The sequence below is a fragment of the Meles meles genome, chromosome 4, assembly GCF_922984935.1.
Source record: "Meles meles chromosome 4, mMelMel3.1 paternal haplotype, whole genome shotgun sequence".
Lineage (NCBI taxonomy): Eukaryota > Metazoa > Chordata > Mammalia > Carnivora > Mustelidae > Meles > Meles meles.
This window is the reverse complement of record NC_060069.1, coordinates 158,726,612-158,750,197: the sequence shown is the minus strand read 5'-3', so window position 1 is coordinate 158,750,197 and position 23,586 is coordinate 158,726,612. Positions and strand designations below refer to the sequence as shown.

The 23,586-nt window shown below is 38.8% G+C and overlaps 1 protein-coding gene across 2 annotated transcripts in view; it reads left to right on the top strand.

Moving 5' to 3' along the window:
* The window catches only part of BRWD1 (bromodomain and WD repeat domain containing 1), a 124,918-nt gene that overhangs the window by 14,653 nt on the left and 86,679 nt on the right, over positions 1–23,586 (top strand). For both annotated transcript variants that reach the window (XM_046003479.1, XM_046003478.1), the window contains exons 5-10: positions 7,596–7,746; positions 9,777–9,875; positions 10,241–10,401; positions 11,598–11,819; positions 21,306–21,406; positions 22,912–22,982. In XM_046003479.1, coding sequence (XP_045859435.1) covers positions 7,596–7,746; positions 9,777–9,875; positions 10,241–10,401; positions 11,598–11,819; positions 21,306–21,406; positions 22,912–22,982 — 805 coding nt within the window. The remainder of the gene's footprint in view (positions 1–7,595; positions 7,747–9,776; positions 9,876–10,240; positions 10,402–11,597; positions 11,820–21,305; positions 21,407–22,911; positions 22,983–23,586) is intronic.

Below are 23,586 nucleotides of genomic sequence, written 5' to 3'. Positions count from 1 at the left end.
AAAAAAAAAAGACTTTTTAAGGAAGTTTGTTCTGCAGCTGTTGATAATTTATTTTTTCCTGAATTGCCTTTTTTTTTTTAAGATTTTTATTTATTTATTTGACAGAGAGAGATCACAAGTAGATAGAAAGGCAGGCAGAGAGAGAGAGAGAGGGAAGCAGGCTCCCTGCTGAGCAGAGAGCCCGATGCGGGACTCGATCCCAGGACCCTGAGATCATGACCTGAGCTGAAGGCAGCGGCTTAACCCACTGAGCCACCCAGGCGCCCCTGAATTGCCTTTTTATATCTTACCTGCTTTCCTACTTCTGTCTTAAGAATTCGTCATTTCTCTAGGTTCCTTTAGTCAGCCATGTGTTGTAGGCCCCTGTCCCAGCTTGTAGGCTGCTTTCAGTTTTGTTGGGAGCTTTTTTTTTTTTTTTTTTAATGGAGGTTTAAGAGTTTTTACTTGGGTTACATCTATTAATCTTTATTTTGTTTTTAGGGTTGTCCTTAAAGCACTTCTGCACCCAAAGATTAATATTATAAAAGGTGGTATTATATATCTATTCACTGTTATTTTTCTAGTCCATTTGTAGTTCCTTTGTGATGTCTTCATGTTCATTTGATTTGAGCATATGGTTGGTGTGAGGTATGAATCTAGCTTTTTCCAAACTGTCAGTTTGCAAGTGTCATTTGAGTCTTCTGTCCTTTCTCTACAGGGACTGTGGTCATCATTATGTACTATAGTCTTGCTGACTTTTTTTTTTTTTAAGGTTTTATTTATTTGTTTGGCAGAGAGAGAGAGAGATCACACGCGCAGCGTGCGCATGTGCAGGGGCGCAGTAGCAGAGGGAGAGGGAAAAATAGGCTCCCCGCTGAGCATGGAGCCTGATGCGGGGCTCAGGACCCTGGGATCATGTCCTGAGCCGAAGGCAGACCATAATCATCTAAACCACCCAAGCGCCCTTTGCTGACTTTCATCTAGACTTTCTTCTCCATTCCTGTAACATTGTATACTATGTTAGTGATCGGATTTATAATACATTTCTTATTAAAATGGTTTATCAGATTCCCTTTGCTCAGGATTTTAGCTCAAGAAGATGCTCCTTAAATACAGTGTTCTGCTTTCAGCCAGTTAGGAAGGAATTAGTTCTGAACTATAACTTGAACTAGTAGTTGTGCAGCTCTGGATCCTTTCTGGCTTGTTACTCGTTTGGGAACTAACATTTCTATTCCGAATAGAGCCTTAACTGTATTAAGAATTGTTTCCTACACTGCAGGATTCTGTAGCCGAACCTAGAATCGCATTAAGTGCAGGGCTATTTGACTCCGTAAGCTCGTTTGTGTTTAGTCTCATGAATTTGGTTTCAAGACATAGCTAAGATGAATAGGTTTTATTTCTGTTGGTCTTTTGGAATATGGCAGACTTCCTGATGAAGTGATAAACTAAGTCTGGCTAGAAGACACTAATATCGAAAACTGTGATCTTTGTTCATGTGGCTGAAATTGTTACTTGCCCGGCACATCACTAGTTCATATCTTCTGTAGTCTGTAGCATGTTTAAAACTCCTACATTTTGAAATGTCCTGCCTCTTCTGCTTTAATACATCTTGTGAAATAAGAAAAAAAGAGGGTTGACTTTTTAGGGCATTTTTGTCTCTTCATTAACTTCCATGTAGAACCCAGGCTTTGATTAGTCTTCACACAGGTTCATTTTAATTAGGTTTTGCTTAGAAAATTCAATTATTTTCATATGTTACGACAGAATAATCTCAAGTTCAGTGGTGTCTTTTCAGAAGTCAGCTGATTTATGGATAAAGCCCCTGATTAGTTTACCTTTTGTATTTTATTCTTTTCAGATGATCTTACTTGCTGTTGTGATGGTCAGTCAGAGCTCCCTATCAAGAGTATCAGAAATCTTAGATATTCTTCTTACGAGTAATTTGTAATTTGGAAAAGCTTTTATAGGCTAGAAATAGGGCTTACTGTTTTGCTAAGTAAGGGAAGAAGAAAATGATATTAATAGGTTACAGAGAAATGCTAACTAAGGATATGTCCTCGTTTAGTATTGGCTGAAGCATGAATAGCATTTTCCAGGCAAGCCTCACTTTATGGGATGGCTGGTGGATGACTTATCCTCAGATTTTCAGGTTGGTGGGCAGCGCTGGTAGGATTGTTATGACTGTGTAGCACATGATAGAAGGCTGAGGGGATGCTTTTCTTGCTTAGAAGCAGTGGCCTAAATAATAAAGTTATAATGAGATCTTATAAGTCTGTAGGGGAATTGATACAGTGATTTAATGGTGTCATTAAGGCCTTAGTCTGTCTTTTTGATTGGGCACATTGACGTTTTGGCTTTTTTCTCCTCAGACTCTTACGGTTGCTGTCATATCCTAGAAATGATGGGAGGAAAGGGTTCTTTAATTAGGAGAAGAGACTTTCGGGGGCAGGGATTGCTATCCTAGAAATGCTGGGAGGGAAGAGTTTTTCTTATTAGGGAGAAGAATTTTTCAGGAACATTCCCTTGCCCCAGAAAGTTTCTTCTCCATTTCTTTGGGCAGGAATACATCACATGGCCTTCTGCTTACAAAAGGAGCATCCTTTCCAAGTGGGGGAGATAGTGGCTATAGGGTGAGCAAAGCTGGTCTCCAGGAAGCTAAAACTAGGTGTCTTTCCTGAATTAAAATCAGTGCTTTTGAGTGAAGGATCTTCGTGCCAACACTAGACCATTTCTCTGCCTGTGTCCTTTTGTATAAACTAGGGGTTAAGCTCCTTTCCCCTCTTACATCGATAGCAATTATTTATCTTGCCATTGACTATTAAACTTGAATTTTTTTTTAAAATTTATTTATTTGACAGACAGATCACAAGTAGGCAAAGAGGCAGGCAGAGAGAGAGAGAGGAGGAAGCAGGCTCCCCGCTGAGCAGAGAGCCCAATGTGGGGCTCGATCCCAGGACCCTGAGATCACGACGTGAGCCGAAGGCAGAGGCTTTAACCCATTGAGCCACCCAGGCGCCCCTAAACTTGCATTTCTTTATAAAGCTGAGAAAAGAGGCCAAGAACTTCGTGGCATCAGGGCTGAAGAGAATTACTTATGGAAGGCATCCATTTTTTTATTCTGTATCAAAGACTCTGTTGTCATGTCTTGTTTCGTTGTGGTACTGTGTGCCCATTACATAGGAGTTGTGATGTGATGCGGTAGTTCCCTACGTTTTTCCTTGTAAGGTTTCTAGATGTAGTTTAATGAAGGGAAAGCTAAAGTTTAGCTTATGTACATATTAAAGATACTAAACATTCATTCTAGACCTGATTATGGTCTCCCAAACTTAACAGAAGAAGCTACTTTCTCCCATAACTTTCCAATTCGACCCGTTATCTAGACTCTCCTTCTGCTTTATAGCTGCTGCTCTGGGCTTGAAGAGGCTCGTGCTCACGGTTTTCTTTGGTGATAGTGACAGTAACACAGTGATCCTAGGATTATGGCTTATGAACTCTTTGAGACTGACTGGCTACAAAAATAAGATGATGCTGACTGTGGCTACAAGAAATACTTGATGTTGGAAAGAACTTAGCTCTGAGAACGTTGTAAAACTGCCTTACTCATTGAAGTCTCTGGTAGAGACTATTACCAGCCTGTGGAGGACTTAAACATATTGATGGAACATTATTTATCGTTGGTCATTATGATACTAAGTTTTAATAATGATCAAGAACCATTTTCTTTTTTGAAAACACAATTTGAGAGTGAGAGTGCATGTGCACACAAGCAGGGGGAGGGGCAGAGGGAGAGGGAAAAAAATCTCAAGCCGACTTCATGCTGAGTGGGGAGCCCAGCAAGGGCCTGGATCTCACCAGGCTGAGATCCTGACCTGAGCCGAAGTCAGGAGTCAGTTAATGCTTAACTGACTGAGATGCCCAGGTGCCCCTTGTTTTTGTGTTTTGAGATTTCTCTTTAAGCAGTCTCTACACCCAGTGTGAGGCTCACACTCACAACCGTTTTCTGTTCATTTTTGTTGTTTGTGTTAGGACTAGAACTACCATACTTTCCAGAAATACCTTGTTTTATACAAAAATAGGTTAACAAACCCCGTCCCCCTCCATCTTTGATGATTATGCTGGAATCCTCAGAAATTCAGTGAATCTAATTTCTTTAAGGGATTACAACCATTGCATGGAATCCATGTTCCTACAACACCGGACTTTGTCTAAGTACACATGCCTATGTCGAGGCCTCCTATTACTTTAATGAACCGTTTTATTGCTGCTGCAACTCAGGCAGCAAGTATAATCTAGAAAGTTCCCCTTCTTGATCATTTAAGAGATAAAATAAGACCAGGTCTAGTACTTGAAAGCACTCTGTTTAAAATTTTCTGTCTGTACCTTTTCTCTTAGAGAATTTGTTTTTAGCCTTGTCTGTTATAGCTTGTTTTCAAGTGTAAATCTCCAATCAGGACACAGGCTTAGTTGTGTAACCCCAAGACTTAAAGCCAAGTATATCTTACCTATCCCACCTGGATAGTAGAAATCTTACAACTGTTAGAGTGATTTTCTGCCTTACAGAAGCCATGTTGCCATTGCCCAAAGTCCTTTTGTCTTTCTTAAGCTTTTTAGATACGCTGTTTAGGTGACCAGTGCAAGTAACTTCAGTGGGGTTTTGTTTTCAGATTTGCATCACTGACAAATTCTTTAGATCTGTAATTTTCTTGGCCCTGTTGTAATTGCCTTCTAGTTCCTCCTGTCTCTTCCCTCCTGTGATGAGCTCATTATCTACAACAGTTTCTGGGCTTTCACATGCGATACTTTGAAGCACAGAGTGCTAATTAGTATTAAGGAACACTTTGATGTCTATCTGAGCTTTGATAGGCCTTTCGGAGTTTTGCTGTGGGATAATCTGTCAGTGTAGGAAACAAAAGTCAGGTTGAAAAGTTGAAGATACTTTATTTAGCCTCTTCTGTCACAAGGGCTTACGAACGTAATTTTAAATATTCTATTTACTTGAGAGAAAAAGAGAGAGGGGGAAGTGGGAGGGTCAGAGAGAGGGGGAGAGAATCTCAAGCAGACTCCATGCTGAGCGTAGAGTCCTATGTGGGGCTCGATCTCACAACCCTAAGATCATGAACTGAGCTGATATCAGGAGTCAGACAGTCAACTGACTGAGCCACCCGAGTACCTACAACAACTTTATATTGAATCCAGGCTCATTTTTTTTTTTTTTTTTTTTTTTTTTTTTAAAGATTTTATTTATTTATTTGACAGAGAGAGATACAAGTAGGCAGAGAGGCAGGCAGAGAGAGTGAGAGGGAAGCAGGCTCCCTGCCGAGCAGAGAGCCCGATGCGGGACTCGATCCCAGGACCCCGAGATCATGACCTGAGCCGAAGGCAGCGGCTTAAACCACTGAGCCACCCAGGCGCCCCCAGGCTCATTTTATATTTGAATTAATGTATAAGAATCAAAAGTGAGATATTGAACTATGTTTCAAATTTTCTTTGGAGCAGGGTTTCTCAGGGAGCTTGAAAAAGTGTATGGGGCACTGTTGGTGTCACAGTGGTGTGGAGAACACTGTTGCAAATGATGGAAGGGAGCCGGGGCTCTGTGTGCCCTGCATGTGCACAGTCCTGGGCCGTGATGATTTTTGTCTTTCCTCAAATGTTGGTAACGTCATCATTGAGAGACCTCATCTCATGATTGAGAAACCTTAACACAGCATTAAAATTTGTGATATACTTTCAAATCAGGTGACGTTAGGCATCTTTAGAAGTTAAACTTACACAGTACATTCTGTGTTTTTAGTTTTTTGAAATATATATGACCTAAAGTAATCTGCACGCATATTTATAAAGGTTCACGTTGATGAATTTGGATGTGTGTTAATACTGATGAACCCATCACAATGAAGATAGTGAACGTTTCTGTCACACCCCAGAATGTCTTCTTCCCCTTTGTAATCCCTCCTGCTTTTCTTTTCTCCCTGTTCCCAGGGAGATCTGCTTTCTGTCATGATATATTAGTGTGCATTTTCTAGAGTTTTATGTTACATAAAATCATACGGGGTGTGCTTTTTTTCTGGGTCTTTCAGCGTAATTATTTTGAGACTTTGTCCATCTCCTTGTGTGCTATTAATGGTTCATTTAAAAATTTCTTAAAATTTAAATTCAGTATAATTAACCTATAGTGTATCATTAGTTTCCAGTGATTCTTCAACTGCATACAACATCCAGTGCTCATTCCGTCACATGCCCTCCTTAATGCTCATCACCCAGTTACCCGCTCCACCCACCCTCCACCCGTCCAACAACCCTGTTTATTTCCTAGAGTTTAGCATCTCTTCTGGTTTGCCTCTCTCTCTGTTTTGGTCTTAATTTTATTTTTCCTTCTCTTCCCCTATGTTCATCTGTTTTGTTTCTTAAATTTTACATATGAGTGAAATGTACTTGTCAAGACAAATGGTACTTGTCTTTCTCTGACTTATTTCACTTGGCATAATACCCACACTTTAGCAGAGATATGCTTTGTAGACACTTCCTTTCAGTCTGTGGGTTCTCTTTTCATGCTTTGAACAGCGCCTTTTGAAAAACCAGAAGCTGTTAGTTTTGATGAAGTCTATGTTGGTTTTTGTGTGGGTTGTATTTTTGTTGTCTTTAGAGATCTTTGTCTAACACCAGGTCTTAAAGATTTTCTCTAGTGATTTCTGTGATAAGTTTTGCAGTTTTAGATTATGCATTTAGATATGTGATCTGTCTTGAGTTAATTTTTGTTTATTGTGTGAGGTATGGATCAAAGCTAATTAAAAAAAATTTTTTTTCGGCAAATGGATATCCAGTTGTTCTAGGTGTTTGTTGAAAATATTATCTTTGTCCTTTGTGCTTTGGTTAAAAATCAGTTGTCCTTACATAATGATTCCTGAATGTCAGTATTATTTTCATATATCAATTTTGTTTTCTAAAAACTGCTTTGACTTTTGTAGGCTACCTGCATTTGAATATGAATTTTGGAGTAAAATTGTCAATTTCTGCAAAAAAGCCTGCTTGGATTTTGATTGGGATGGCTTTCAACCTATAGATCAGTTTGATGTTTGTTTGTTTATTTTAAAAGGTTTTATTTATTTTTTGACAGAGAGATCGCAAGTAGGCAGAGAGGCAAGCAGAGAGAGAGGGGGAAGCCGGCTCCCTGCTGAGCAGAGAGCCCGATGGGGGCTCCATCCCAGGACCCTGGGATCATGACCTGACTTGAAGGCAGAGGCTTAACCCACTGAGCCACCCACACACCCCCATGTTTATTTATTTTTGAAGATTTTATTTATGTATTTGACAGAGAGATAGAAAGGGAACACAAGGGTTGTAGTGGGGAGGCTTCCTGCTGAGCAGAGAGCCTGACGTGGGGCTCAGTTCCAGGACCCCTGGATCATGACCTGAGCCGAAGGCAGATGCCCAGTGACTGTACCACCCAGATGTCCCAGCTGGCTGTTCATTTAGATTTTCTGCAATTTCTTTCATCAACGATCTGTAGTTTTCATTGTACATGTTTTTCTCATGTTTTGTCAGACTTACCCCTAAATGTTTAGTATTTATTGAATAATATTGTAAATAATGTTTTTAAAACTTGTTCTCCAACTTAGGTCTTGTCCAATAAGCATGTGGCTCCTGATCATCTGTTGCAAATCTGCCAACGCATTGGTCCCATGTTGGATAAAGAAATTCCACCCAGTATTTCAAGAGTCACTTCTTTACTTGGTGCAGGAAGGCAGTCTTTGCTACGTACAGCAAAAGGTACCTTAATTTGAAGAAGTGTTCTGCTTTGTAGCTTAATAATAATTATAATTGTGAAGTAATGTAAGCATTGTGGAAGAAAGGCGATATGTAACTATAAACCATGCTGTGGACTATAAAATTCTCTGCATTTAGCATAGACATTGAATTTTACTACATAAGTGTTTAATAGGTCCTTCTGCATTTAAAAAAAATGATTAAGGTTTAGATGTTAAGTGAAAAAGCTTGAATTTATTCTGAGATGTGTTTGAGGTTTTATCGATGTGAGTTCTTAATTTTCCATTTTGTAGCTCACTTATAACTTCATTGAATGTAATTGTATGTGTCTAATAAACTCTTTAAATGCTAGAAGTATTTTATTTGGTATTTAGATTCTGAAAGCCCTTTGTAATAAGGGGAAGTGATTTTCTAAATTGGTAGCAGTTTGAAACAAGCACCAAAACTGTACAATTGCATGGTTCTTTTTCATCGATTTTAATTTTTTTGCAAAGTTATGTGGTAGCAAAATGTTTGGAATTGCTGTTCTTTTTCTGTTAGCTTGGTATAAATCACTTAGACTAAGTATATGTATGTGATACGATCTATGTATACGACATGGCTTAACTGCTAATGGGCAAGAATGTTGGCTCTTCTGATCTTGAGTAAACCCGTGATTTTCTTTAAGATCCGTTGCTGCTACGGTGCTGCCTCCTAGGCGCGCCAGCAGCATATAAAGCTTGACTGAGAAAGAACAACCCTCCTTCTTGGTTCCATGCCAGACTGGTTTGTCAGCTTCAGTTACTGCTTAGTGCTCTGTGGCCCTGCCACCCTGTGGCTTGGGTCAGGAAACTGTTCTTATTCTCCCTTCTCTGTGTCCCTATTCACCTTGTAATTATTCTATTTTAGGTTGTTACGTAGTAGTTGCCTGAGTGGCCTGTTTTCCTCTGTTTTCTTTACTTGTGTCAAGCTCCGTGTCGTTTTGTGATGAGCACTGCTTTAGAACTGGCAGACCTTAGAAGAGACTTGAGCCAGCTGCCCTAGGGTAGGGGCCCATATTTCTCTGTTTTGTACTGGTGTCAAGAGAGGATGCCTTGTAACTGCTCTTTGGTCATGATAGTGGTAATGAATCCGTTCATGTAAAACGTAATATGCGTGTTAGGTTGGGGCACCCGAGGCTCAGTAGAGGTTTATATGATGCCTTCCTTCCCTTCCTCTTTCATTTGTGAAGAAGCTAATTCCTGGCACAGCATAACCTGTGTTCTGCTGCTATCTCCTACAGAGGGGGCAGATGTTTCTTCTTAGTGTATTTGTTGATAGTTCAAAGAGGGACGGGACTCTAGAATTAGTGTTCACACTCACAGATCCTGTGTATGTGCTCTTGGGTAAAGGCTTATCCATGATCCTAAAACAAGAGGAAAGCCATTTAATTTTGTCAGCATTTCCTAAGGAGATTAAAGTCATGGTAATATTGGCTAAAATTAATTTTAAAACTCCATTCACATTTTAAGGATTTTCATATAAGTCAAATAAAATTTTTCTTACAAAAATTTCCATTTTGGGAAAGCTGGATCCGTTGTGATACCATTCATATTGTGTGGTGTAATTCTGCATTGATAAATAAAAACTTACTCGGCATTGACTAGGACTTGGGAGTCAAAAGATTCGGTTTTATGGTCCGTCTGGACTTGGTGATTGGCAGTGGGTCTCTTGAAAGGTCCCAGAACCTTTGAGCCTCAGTTACCTCACTTGTGCGTTGGCGATCACACCTACCTCACAGGGTTGTTGTGAGGATTCAATGAGATGATGTACGTGGAAAGCACTTTGTACATTGTAAAGTGCTATACTCATGTTAGCTGTTGTTGTATCTGAGATGTCTTATTTTTTTTCCCCTTCAGAAATAGTCTAATAAACCTCTAGGGCTTTTCTGTTAAAGTTTATTAGTTGGTAAAACTTTGAATAAACAGTTTGTTACAATATACGTAAGTATTCTATAAAATCTTTCTTGGGGTTAACTTTCAAGATTTTATGTGTATCTAAAATTCGTTTTAAAGACTGCAGGCACACAGTTTGGAAGGGCTCTGCCTTTGCTGCTCTTCACAGAGGAAGACCTCCAGAAATGCCAGTGAATTATGGTTCCCCACCCAGTCTTGGTGAGTGAGTGTGCTTGGCAGATGCCCGAAACCATGTTTTTAATTTCTTGACCAACTTTGTAATGGCTATATTAAAATTTAAAGGGAAATACTGGTAGTGTTGTTTCAGTAGTAATAAGTACCAGTTTTCAGACTTACTATTTTTTAAAGTTATTACTAAATGTAATAAAAATTAATGAGATAATCTCATGGTAACAAGAGGCTCATAATGGTGATTATAGTAGAACAGAGTTGGGGAGAAACTCGTGTCCTTAGCCTATCATGAACGTAGATTCTGTGACCCTCTAGAAATTGTTTTGGAGTTTTTCTTCATTTTTTTACATATTGGCTCTTCCTTAACCATTTTCATTGTTTTTATTTCCTAGTGGAGATACATCGAGGAAAACAACTCACAGGGTGTTCCACTTTTAGCACAGCATTTCCAGGAACTATGTATCAGCATATAAAAATGCACAGAAGGATTCTCGGACATCTGTCTGCTGTTTACTGTGTAGCATTTGATAGGACAGGACATAGAATCTTTACCGTGAGTTAACGTTTTAAACTCAATTTGGTATCATCTAGAGCATTGTGTGCATTAGAATCATGTAGGAGATCTTATAAAACAGGTGGATTCTGTGGTTCCCATTTTCAGGGATTTTGACTCCATTGATCTAGTGTGGGGTCCATGAGTGTGCATTTTTATTACGTATCCCCAGTGATTCAGATGCAGCTAGCCAGGCCTTGTGTAGTGTTGGTGAGACATTGACTTAGAGAGTGGTTCGTGGGCATGGTCATCAAGGATCTTAAAAATATGCATGCCTAGTACTTCCCTTCCAGCCTGTTCTAGACCTACTGCTGAAGGTAGTTTCTAGTATGTTCAGTAACCAAAACAGACCAAAAAAGCTTCCATAAAAATCTAAATCTCTGCAGGTGATTCATATTCATATATTGATTACTCACTGATCCAGGGAATTGATTACTTGAACAGTGAAAGATTATTTTATGATTACTATGAAACTATATGTGAAAATTTATAATCTAACATTTTAATATTTTAAGGGACAATTACAGTGGGTCCAGAAGTTTAAATTCCCTTTTTCAGTTGTGAGATTCAGAGTAGATACTAAAAAATTTGCTGAGTTAGGTGGATGCTGGCTGGTGCTACGAGTTTTGAGACTGTGTTGTTGGGTTATTTAAAATGACGCTAGTCCCATTATTTTTTAGTTGTTTTTGAGATTGCCACTCACTCAGCTTGTAAACTGTAGGTCTGTCCTGATGTGTATCAAATTATTTAGCTTGATGTGAGCTAAACTGACATTTAACCATTGTTAATTGAAATAGGTGAGCAATTAATCTTTAGTTGAACTCATTATTTGGCGGGGAATTTTGGGAAATTAGTATTTCTAATGTGGTCTGATCCACAGAAATGAAAACTTCATAGTATCTTTTTTTTTTCATGGTATCTTTGTATAGATGTTACTTGATTTGAAGAAAATAATCCTATTGCTCCGTAAGTGTTCTGACTGTAAGAGTCATAATTTACAGAGTATCATACAGTTGGAAAGAGAAGAGTTATACTTAATTTGAGTGACCCAGAAATGGTATTTTTAAAAATCCTGGAACATCTTGGTTACTTCTAAGTATTAGCATTTGTGAATAAAGCTGCTGTAAACATGAAAAAAAAAATGCTAGAAAAGATGTGCTGTTTTAATATTTGTCTTTGGGTGTATTTCTTCTCAGGGTTCAGATGATTGTTTGGTGAAGATTTGGTCAACACACAATGGCCGCCTATTATCCACATTAAGAGGTCATTCTGCAGAAATTTCAGATATGGCAGTAAACTATGAGAATACAATGATTGCTGCAGGGAGCTGTGATAAGATAATTAGAGTGTGGTGCTTGAGAACTTGTGCCCCGGTTGCTGTGCTCCAAGGACACACGGGGTCAATCACATCTTTACAGGTAAACTAGCTTTAGTGTGCACATTTGTGTATGATCTTTCCCTTTAAAACTCCCTCCTTAGAGATGAGAAATAGCAATTATGTGGTCTGCTTTAGTAATCAAGAGAAAATGTAATTAATCATACCTCCATGGATCCTGGAAGGGTGAAGTAATGTTGTCCAGTGCAGTTAGGGCTTTATATGAGGGCCTGATGAATAATTTACCTGTTTCCTAATTAGGCTTACAGTTGAGCTGGGGAGTGTCCGTTAGAAGCAGGATAGGATTTTGATTTTTCTACTTTAAGACCTGTGGATTTTTCTAAGTTGATTAAGTTTGCTGAAGTATATTTTAAAAATCTTTTCACTTTATTGTGGAGGATAATTTTACACATACACAAAGTAGAATAGTATAAGAAACCCTAGATGCCCATTAACTCTTGGCCAGTTTTTTTTGCTTTATCCACCTCGCATTGTATCTAAAGCAAATCCTAGTCTTAGAGCCTTTAGTTCATTCAGAACTGAAAATGGTGCTATTCAGTCAGTTTTTTGAAAATTAATGTTTTGTTAGGAAGATACTGATTTATAAGGCCTTTTAAAGCACATTGGTGCCTCCGATTTGATTTTGGGTAAAACTGTGGGAATGGTTCCACTGCACCCAGGCTATAGGTTAAGTTGTCTCTAAATAGATGTGTGGAGTCCTATGACTAGAGACAACTTTTCTCAACTCTCCCGGTCAGTTTTCTTGAAGAATAGAGATAACAGATTTATTTTTGAATGAAGACAAACATAATTGAGGTAGTGTTATATTTTGAAACTAAAGCAAGGTTTTTTGCTGTGCCTGTTTATTTTAAGGCAAGAAATTCTCTAGAAGTTTTCATAGTTTGAACATTTATTCAGATATTCACTGTGTGTTCCACAGTTGACATTGTGTTATTTGATACAAATCCCGGTCAGTATAGCAGCCAGTGAGAAAACTTGTGGCTTTGTGCTGGTGTCTGTCCTCAAACCTCACTGTGAAACTGGAGCTCTGGTCTTTCCCGAAATCCATTCCTTTGGTAATGGGGCCCACATTCAGTTATCACCAACCAAAAATATCTGAAAAGTCTGATTGGGTGGTAGTAAGTTTTTATACGTCAGAAGGTTCATCTATACTTGCTAGTGGTTACCAAAGTTCAAAGTCAAACAAGTACACAGTTTTCATTACTAATCTTTTTTTATATTCTTTGTCCTGTTGTTACTGGCGTACAGAAACCATTTTCACTATAGTAAAGGTGTTTTTCTTTTTTCCAATTTATATTAAAAAAAGATGTAGAAGTAATAATTGTTTGCAGAAAAATTAGACAATAGTTAATCGCAAATAAGAAAACAAGCCTCTATGATCTTACCATCTAGAAGCAGTCATCGTGAACATTTTGGTGTATATCTTTCTCAAGAGTAGCATTATAGACTGTCATTTGATAGAATTTACATTCTCAAAAATGTTAGTATTATTATAGCTAGAAATAGAACCTTTTGTCTGTCTGAAAGAATGGTAGATGAGTATTCTGCAGGAAGGAAGGACACTGTGTAGGTGGTTTGACTAGCTTTCCTTTTTAAAAAGAACTTGGAAAGCTAGATAGGTGGAAAAATATCTGAGGTACATGTAATGAGAAATTAGGATGTCAAGATACGGGGGATGAGGAAAGCAAGGAGCTATGAGTCGGAAGGCATTCGCCAAGTCCAGAGAAGGTGGCCATAAAGCTTAGCGGAATTTTTGACACACTTGGAGTGGAAGGGTAGATCTTGAAAGTATCTATACGCAAGTTCGACTAATGAGAACAAAAAATTGCAGCAGAGAACTGGAAGTTAGTGCAAGGGAAATTCTAGAGTTGAAATATAAAGCTGAATTTACAATTGAGTGGATGGTTTTAATAGTAGATTGGACGATTAGACAGTACTGAAGAAATTGGCGATTTAGTGAATTGGAAGTGAGGTCGGAAGAAAAAATGGACTGAAGCACAGCGGGAAGAAGTTGGACTCTGAGGCTCTGCTAAAAAGATACCGCGTGTCTGTGTGTGCATGTCTGCCACATGTGTGATTAGATTGCCTGAACAAGAGGGAATGAAGCGAGCTGTATTTGAAGTACTAACCGAGACTTTTGCAAAATTGCACTGGAGAAGTAGAGCCACGGGTTGCAGAAACACTGAGGACCCTGAGCACAATAAAGAAGATGAATACAGAACACTACAGCTCTTGAGCCCCACTCTACAGAGAAATCTGGAAGTAAGCAGAAGAAAAAATAAAGAAGCAGTAAGATTGATGGTTAGCTTCTCAGTAGTACAGTGGAAGTCGGTACACAAATATTCCTTCTGAAGGGCTAATAAGGGCACCTGGCTGGCTCAGTTGGTAGAGGATGTGATTTGATCTCCGGGTCATATGTTCAAGCCCCGTGTTGGGCTAAATACACAAAAAGAAAAATAATCTTACATTTGGGTATATTTAAATAAATAAATAAAGTGCTAATAGAAAATGAGTGACCGTCAAGAATTCTGAACCTATCAAAGATATTGAAGTGCTTTAAACACATTTTCAGACGATTTCCTAGCAAGGAAACAGCCTTAAGGAGGGAGTTATAAATAGAATTCTTTAGGCCGAGAGGGAAATGTGATCCCAGACTTGAAGATGCAAGAAGGAATGAAGAGTTAAAGGGAAAAAAAAAGGGTGTGGGCAAATGGAAAAAAGCATTGATCGTATACAAGTATAGTAGTTTATGGGCTTAAAAGATATCACATAGAATCTAGCAAATAATAGTAGTAACAGCTTGTATATCAGGAGCAGGTAACTTTAGTATTCTTAACGTCTTTGCATCGTTTGAGAAGTGAAGTAGGCTTAATAAGATGAAGGTGGATTTTTGCAATCTCCAGAATAACAACTAAAAGAACTGTAAAAGAGTGTATAACCACCAAGCTAATAGAGGGGGAAATATGGAATAATTTAAAAAGAAGAAAAAGAAAGGATAGTGAAAGAAATATGGGAAGTCCTAGGATGCTGCCAGGCTGTGATTAGATAATAGTATGTTAGTGAACACTTAAAAACAGTTTGTGAGTGCATTAGGTGGTTCCAGTGAGAGACAAAGACTTCAGACGGAACTAGGAAACAAAACCCCATCTTTGCAATAAGGCTATAGGGAGGCTGGAAGTAAAGGATGGAAGACTTTAGCAAATATTAACCATAGGAAGACTGGTGTACCATGCTAATATTAGCTAATAGGGCTTTAAGGCAGTTAACATTTTTAGAGGCAAAGGGATAATTTATAATGATAAAAAGTTTCATGAGGCAGAAGAGTTCTAAATTCAGGAATGTGGTGCCATAATACAGAAAGCAAAGATAGAATTTATGGGGAAAAATGGACCTCTGTAGTCATAGTGGGAGAATAATACCTTTATGTCCATGGTTGAAAGAAGAGCCTATGCTGTTAAGAAATCTCAGTTTGGATAACATAAATGATGACCTTGACCTGGATGTCAGATTGAAACATGGCATATAATACCTGCATCATTTCTTTGTAGTCATAAGTGGGGGTGTTTATTATATGAATACTGTCCACATTCTGACCCCTAAAGCAAGTTCTCAACAAAATTGAAAATACCGAAATAATCCCGAGTATATATTCTCTGACAGTAGTGCAGTTAAACCAGAAATTACTAACAGCCTGAATTAATAGGAGAATAACCCTCAAATTAAATAGTACACTTTAAAAAAAAAGATTGTTTTCAGCGGAGCTCACAAGCAGGCAGAGAGGCAAGCAGAGAGAGAGACAGAGGGAGGAGGAAGCAGGATCCCCGCTGAGCAGAGAGACCAATGTGGGGCATGATCCCAGAATCCTGGGATCCTGACCGAGCTGAAGGCAGAGGCTTTAACCCACTGAGCCACACAGGCACCCTTAAACAGTATACTTTTTTTTTTTTTAAAGAGTTTGTAAGTTTTTTTTTTTTTTTTAATTTAATTTTATTTATTTGACAGAGAGAGAGATCACAAGTAGGCAGAGAGGCAGGCAGAGAGAGAGGAGGAAGCAGGCTCCCTGCAGAGCAGAGAGCCTGACGCGGGGCTTGATCCCAGGACCCTGAGATCATGACCTAAGCCGAAGGCAGTGGCTTAATCCACTGAGCCACCCAGGCGCCCCAACAGTATACTTTTAAATAACCCATTTATTAAAGGAAAAAACCAATAAAAATTTGATACTTGAACTGCTTAATAATGAAAATATTAGATATTACATATAATGGGATATAGAGTTTCATAGGCAGCCACCAAGATGGTACTATGATTCTTGCCTCCTGGACTCATGCCCCTTGATAATCCCCATGTTGAGTAGGGTGGATCTGTCTTAATATCTTGATGGAAACAGCCGTCATGTTGATAGGACACTCAAACATTGATAGGACACTCAAACAGCCCTGTGGACTGACTGTTTCATGGCATTCATGGCAGTTAACTAAAGTTTCTCGCCATAGGCACGTTGAGTCAGGCCTTTTGGAAGCAGGTGCTCCATCCCCCAGGTAAGCCCAGGCTGACTTCTGCAATCTTACAAGAGCCTGAGCCAGAACCACGTAAGCTGCTCCTGAATTCTTGACCCTTAGTGACTTGGGGTATGAATATATATTGTTTTTTTGTTTGTTTTTTAAAGAATTTTTTTAGGTTTTATTTATTTATTTTTTTTAAAGATTTTATTTTTATTTGACAGACAGAGATCACAAGTAGGCAGAGAGGCAGGCAGAGAGAGGAGGAAGCAGGCTCCCCGCTGAGCAGAGAACCCAATGTGGGGCTCGATCCCAGGACCCTGAAACCATGACCTGAGCCGGAGGCAGAGGCTTAACCCACTGAGCCACCCAGGCGCCCCTATATATTGTTTTTGATAGTTACATCTTGCAGTAATTTGTTACATGGCATAAAATTTTTTTTTTTATTTTTTTTTTATTTGACAGATTACAAGTAGGCAGAGAGGCAGGCAGAGAGAGAAGGGAAAGCAGGCTCTCTGCTGAGCAGAGAGCCCGACGCGGGGCTCGATCCCAGGACCCTGAGATCATGACCTGAGCCGAAGGCAGTGGCTTAATCCACTGAGCCACCCAGGCGCCCCCATGGCATAAAATTATTAATACACAGTGGAAGCTGTGCCCAAAGGGAAATTTATAGCCCTCAATGCATGTATTTAAAAAAGTTGAAATTCAGTGATCAAGTGTATTTCTCAGAAAGTTAGAAAAAGAATAGGAAACAATAGAGGGTAAGGACATTAGGAAGGTAAGTACAGAAAGTAATAAAAAAAGTAAGTGTAACAGACAGGATCCGCAAAGCCAAAAGTTCTTTGAAAGACTAAAAATGTTGTTATAAGATTGATGAAGTGAGAAGAAAATGTCAGAAATAATCATTGTCAGCTTTGAAAAGGGACATTTCTATAGACCCTTTAGACATTAAAAAGAGGATATTTTACTTATTTTAAAATTGTTCTGATGTAATCTGTATCCCCAGTGTGGGGCTCAAACTCCTGACCCTGAGATCAAGAGTTGTTCTGACTGAATCAGCCAGGTGCCCCTAAAAAGGGAGTATTTTAATTGGCTACGTAGGGAATTTAAAAATTAAAATATAATGGATAAATATTCAGAAAAACACTTACCAAAACTGCCTCAAAAAGGAAGAAAATCTGAATAGATCTTTAACTATACAGCTGTGTAGTTAAATTTCTTAATCTACCTGTGTAGTATTTCTTTTTTTTTTTTTTTTAAGATTTTATTTATTTATTTGATAGAGAGATCACAAGTAGGCAGAGAGGCAGGCAGAGACAGAGGGTAAGCAGGCTCCCTGCTGAGCAGAGAGCCAGATGCAGGGTTCGATCTCAGGACCCTGAGATCATGACCTGGGCTGAAGGCAGAGGCTTAACGCACTGAGCCACCCAGGCGCCCCAACCTGTGTAGTATTTCTGTTAAAGAAGTCTAACCTGAATCTCATGAGGAAGCAGTCAAACAAATTAAGAAACAGTCCATGAAATAATTCTCCTGTATCCTTCAAAAGTTTAGGTTCAAGAAAGAGCCCCCCTCCCCCGCAAAGTGTTGTATTATATAAGGAAACTAAGAAAGTGGTATAAGTATAATGCAGTGTGTGAGCCTTCATTTGGGTCTTGGCTTTAGGAATGAAGAAAGCCTATAAAACACATTTGAGAAATTAGGATAAATTTCAGTATGAATTGTGTTACATAATAGTATTGATACTAAGTTTCTTGTGTTTTGACAAGCTTGTAATTATGGAGTAGAAAGTCGCTGTTCCTAGGAGACTCACACTGAGGCTCTTAGGGCTGAAGTATCATCATTGAGGTATATAAATGGTTCATCTCTATCGAGTTATAGCAAGAGACAGGGCTGGTGCCATATTACATGTATGATATGCTTTAAAAAACCACGAGAATTTGGTGAAAATGCCTCGGCAGGTTACAGTTTATCTTCTGAAATAATAGCTCTGGGACCAGTAGTGGCAGAGGCTGCACCGCGTGCGAATGTACTAAGTGCTGTTGTGATAAGCCCTGTTTAGCGGTTCACAGGGCAGCCAACCACCTTTGAATACTGCATTCTTTAATAGCAAAACAGGATCCGCATACATTAAAAAGTCCTGATTTTGCCACCAAACAAGTTGTAAAAGTAGAACTTACTATGCACCCAGGCGTATGTTCTGTACTGAGTAGTTACTCAAAATGTATAGATTTCAAGAAAACTATTTTGACTTTGGACGTAGCCGTGTGAGATTATTGTACAGAATCACAAAGTCACGAGCGACTCTGAGAGGTCATACTTCTTACTCTTTCCTTTATGCAAAACTTGCCTAAACCATCTTGGAAAAGTGAGACTCTTAATTTTTAAAATCCAAAAATACATATTATGGTCACTGATGAGTAGCTTTGAGGTTAATTAATGAAACATGGCTGGCTGTCAGTGATCCTGCATTTGAGGAATGTTGCTACTTACAAACAGTAAAGGAGAGGCTTGAAAGGTTAAAAATGCCTGTTGGACGCTTAAAAAAAAAAGAAGTCTAAAAAGAAAACTCCAAGCTCAGGGGACTCACTGGTGAATTCTATTAAAACTTACTAGAATTGCTGAGATCTTAGTAAACTGGATGGATATAAGACCTATGTCCTAAAACCAAAACTTCACTATAAACCACCAGTAACTAATCAGCAGATAAAATACAGTAAGAACATAATTGACAGTAGCAACAAAAGCCTTCAAACACATTTATCAGGAAATGGGAAAAGTCTATATGAAGAAAGGTCTTAAAAATAATGACAGAGCCTTGGGGTCTGTGGTCGTAGGAGCGGGGAGGGAATAATCTGTATTGTCAAAACGTCTAGTATACTCTTGAATCAGAAGATTCAATGATGTTGGGAGGCCTGGGTGGCTCAGTTGGTTAAGCCGCTGCCTTCGGCTCAGGTCATGATCCCAGGGTCCTGGGATCGAGTCCCACATCGGGCTCCTTGCTCAACAGGGAGCCTGCTTCTCTCTCTGCCTCTGCCTGCCTGTGCTCTCTCTCTCTCTCTCTGACAAATAAATTAAAAAAAAAAAAATCCTTTAAAAAAAAAAAAGAAGATTCAATGATGTAAGGATAGCATATCTTTCCAAGTCTTGGTATAAAGTTAGTGTGTTTATGTTTGAAATCCCAGGTGCTTTGTTTTAATGGAGTTTAGCATGCCATCAAGTTCATTTAGAAGAAAACAAACACGTAGAGCCCTTCTCCCGCCCCCTCCCAAAAAAACCCTTAGCAAAAGAGACCTTACAACTTTTTCCGTATTCGGTATTTAAAAATTCTTTAGAGGTATTACAGAGAAAACAGTATGGTGTTGAGCTAGGGGCAGAATAGAGAGCAGCACCATTTGTGTATCTAAGAATTGGATTGAATTAAAACATAGGTGACTTAAAGTACTTACTTTTCCACAGAAATTCAGGTTTAGAATTCTTAAAGTCCTCTATGCAGATGTACAACTTTTACGGTGAAATTCTAATGAACAAAAATACTGATTATTAAGTACCTTCGGTTACTACTTTTAACGGGATATTCTCCAAAACTCAGCTTTAGTCCATATTCTGGAACACACCTGCTTTGATTTGAGTAATCATTTTTAGCATTTAAAAAGCACTTCATTTCCTGTAGTGAAGAGAAGGAACTTGGAAGAAGCTTCTTTGAAAAATTACTAGGTGCAGATCTACTTCCCTTACAAAGTGCATAATCCTGAGAAAAATCATAAATCAGATAATACGCTGTATCTCTCTGGGATGTTGTAATGGTAAATAATTATGTAACTAACCTAAAAAATTTCTTCCCAGTTCTTCCTTTTTCTGTTAACTGCAGCACTGGTCTTTGTTTGCTGACCTCCTTTGTCTTGAGTGCCTCATGAGTCAGCTTGTTGTGGCGTTCTTCATGGCTTTCCTCCCCATTCTGGGCAAAGGAAGCGAGTACTTCCTTCCAGTTAAGGTTCTTAGATTAACTGGATTGATTCTTAGTTGTTTTCCTTATCTTCCTTATCTCTTTCCTTTCAGTAACTGTGATGGACTGCTGTCTGACACATTTTTGGGTTTTACTTGAGGACTGCAGTTACTTCTTGATCTTACTCGGTCCAGATTCTTTACCCGTTTAACCCATTCCTCCACCACTTGTAAAAATGAGCACTTCAGTCATGGAGATATTTCTGTTGCTATCACATACCATATTCCCTCTCACTTTGGTACTTTTGTTCATATTCTTTTGCCTAGGGTGTTTTTCTTGTTTTCTTTGTATTTTCCTCTTTGTCCATTAAGCCCTCTTGGGTATGTCCTGGTCCAAATTGTTCCTACGTTGTCTAGCTTGTTGTGTAACACAGTTGAACTTTGTTAAACATAAATGTTAGCTCAATTCTGAAGTTACAGTATAATTCTTGTTGTTTTTTTTAGAATACATTTATAGTTCTCTTTTTTAAATATTTGAGTTGTTGATCTCCTTGGAATTTATCCTGGTGTACAGTCCAGAGAATAGCTTCCAGATTGCCGCACAGTTGGTAAATCATTTACGCAGTGATCCATTGTTTCCCCAACCGATTTGAGAGGGCACCTTCATCTTAGCTCTTACGTCAAGGTCCAGTTTGGTCTTCAGAGTGTACTTTTCCATCGGTCATTCTGTCACTACCTGCCATGCCACTGAATTTTAATTATTGAGACTTTGTGATAATGCTTTCATATTGGTAAGACCAGGTCTTCACTTTCTCTCTGTTAAAAGTTGTTCTGGCTATTCTTGGTTATTAGTTTTGAAAGTAGTCTTTCATTGAGATCACATTACATTTATAAATTAGAGTTAGCCCTTTTTTTTCCTTTTATTTTTTCACTATACTATTGCCTATATTTTGTAATTCTTAAGTTTTACTTAAGTGTGTCAGTTGAAGTTAAACTTTGGAAAGCCATTGAACTATGACTTCAGTAGAAGCTCAGGAAACTGAATTGTCCGTATTGTTGCATTTTAGTTTAGCCCTATGGCCAAAGGCTCCCAGAGATACATGGTCTCTACTGGTGCTGATGGAACAGTTTGTTTCTGGCAGTGGGACTTAGAATCCCTGAAATTCAGGTAAGTGGCTGTAATTGTGTGATAAGTTTTCTTTCTTTAATGTTTAATTTAGTCGAATGAGATGAAGTCTGATTATAAAGGGAAGTTCTGTATTGTGGTTGCCTTTTCACTTCTCTATTATATACAGCATTAGTGCTCTATTGACTGTTTACAGTGTGCTGTTTGTTCGTTTATAAAGATTTATTTATTTTAGAGAGTGTGCTCAGGGGGAGGGGCAGAGGGAGAGAGAGAGAGAGAGAATCTCAAGCAGGCTGCGCACTGAGTTCAGACCCGCATGTGGGACTCGATCTCATGATGCTGACTGAGATCATGACCTGAGCTGAAATCAAGAGTTGATGCCGGGGCGCCTGGGTGGCTCAGTGGTTTAAGCTGCTGCCTTCAGCTCAGGTCATGATCTCAGAGTCCTGGGATCGAGTCCCACATCGGGCTCTCTGCTCAGCAGGGAGCCTGCTTCCCTCTCACTCTCTCTGTCTGCCTCTCTGCCTACTTATGATCTCTCTCTGTCAAATAAATAAATAAAATCTTAAAAGAGTTGATGCCTAACCACTGAGCCACCCAGGCGCCCCTACAATGCACTGTTTAGGTGTGTGAAAGAAGCACAGCTATTCTTAGTGGACACATTTTATGGGGAGAAAAAAAGTGAGATTGTATGTATGTGAAATGTTTTGAAAAATGTAAGAGATGTGTAATTAGATGCATACTCAGAAATTTAGGCTGGATTACTTAAGAATCAGAAGACAGGTTGTGGACCTCTGCTGTCCCGGACAGTTGCCACCAGCCACATGGGACTGTCGAGCATTTCGGATGTGGGTGGTGCATTTGAAGAACTTAATAGTTTCATCTTAAAAACTGATACTTGACTCAGGTACCACAAAACCTTTAAGTGTATTTTAAATAGACTATGTGAATTTAGTTTCTCAGCTGTGAAATTTAGGAAACCTAAATACAGATAAATTATCTTTGATGAAAAGTGTTCAAATCAAGGTGTAGTATGTATCTAGTATATTCTGGAAGATTTCCAAGATAGAGAATGAAAAGGATCTGAAGTTCTCATTAATACTTTTTTCATTTTGATATGATATTTTTGGATATATTAGGTTAAATGAAATAAAACTGATTTTATCTTTCTACATTTAACGTGGCTACTATAAAAATTTAAAGTTACACGTGTGGCTCGCATTGTTTCTGCTGGGCAGTGCTGTTCCTCGTGGCTGTGTACCCTGCCCTATAGCCTGCATAGTGGGTTCGCTTGCAGTGTGAGTTTTAGTCCCCTCAGTTACAAGATGGGTTCGGTGGGTGAAGCCCTTGCTGTGGGGTCGGGCTCTTGGGTACACTGGGATGGGGCAGAGCCTTTGGACTCCGTCCAACTCTAACAGCGTATGCAGAGATGCTTGTGAGCTGCTGTATAATAAGGTGATAACATCTAACCATGCTAGATTAAAGCCGGCATTATAAACCCTGTTAATATGTTGAACTAATGAGTTTTAAAACAACTTCTTTTAAAGTCCACGTCCCTTGAAGTTCACGGAAAAGCCTAGACCAGGTGTTCAGATGCTTTGTTCTTCTTTTAGTGTTGGTAAGATAACTTTGGTAATTTTTCTTCTTAGTTTTATTTAGTATTTATTGAATGATCGTGTTATTGCTAAGAGTATTTGTCAGATGGATGGTAAATCACTTATGCCCATTTCATTAGGTTTAATCCAAGATGTTTATTTCATTAGCTTTTTTCCTTGTCTTTCACTGCCCTCATTCTCCCGTTCTCTGATTTCTCATGGTAATCAGAGCTGGCGAAAGGAGGCTTAAGGTAGCCACATGAGCCCCCTGTGTGAGGTAATATCAAAACTCTGCTTTTCTTGAATAGGCTGAACTGTAGATTTTTATAGTTTAAATTTATTTTCCACTCATTTTGGTGAAGTTATTGCACATTTTCTTTTCTTGCACAGTGAGCTTGTGTGGTAATCTTTCTTTTTAGGAGAAGTCAAAGATTTTCCCCTTTACATAAAAGTCTGAAAACTTGAATGAGTGAATTTTGTGTTCTGAAGCTAGGTTTAGGTACGTGAAGTTATTTAGAAAGCAGGGCCTCTTTCGTCAAGCATCTTAAGCAGCACATATGGTCATTGCCACAATTAATAAAGCAGTGGGAGATAGTGAATGTTTCCAGATTGAAGTACACTTTTAAT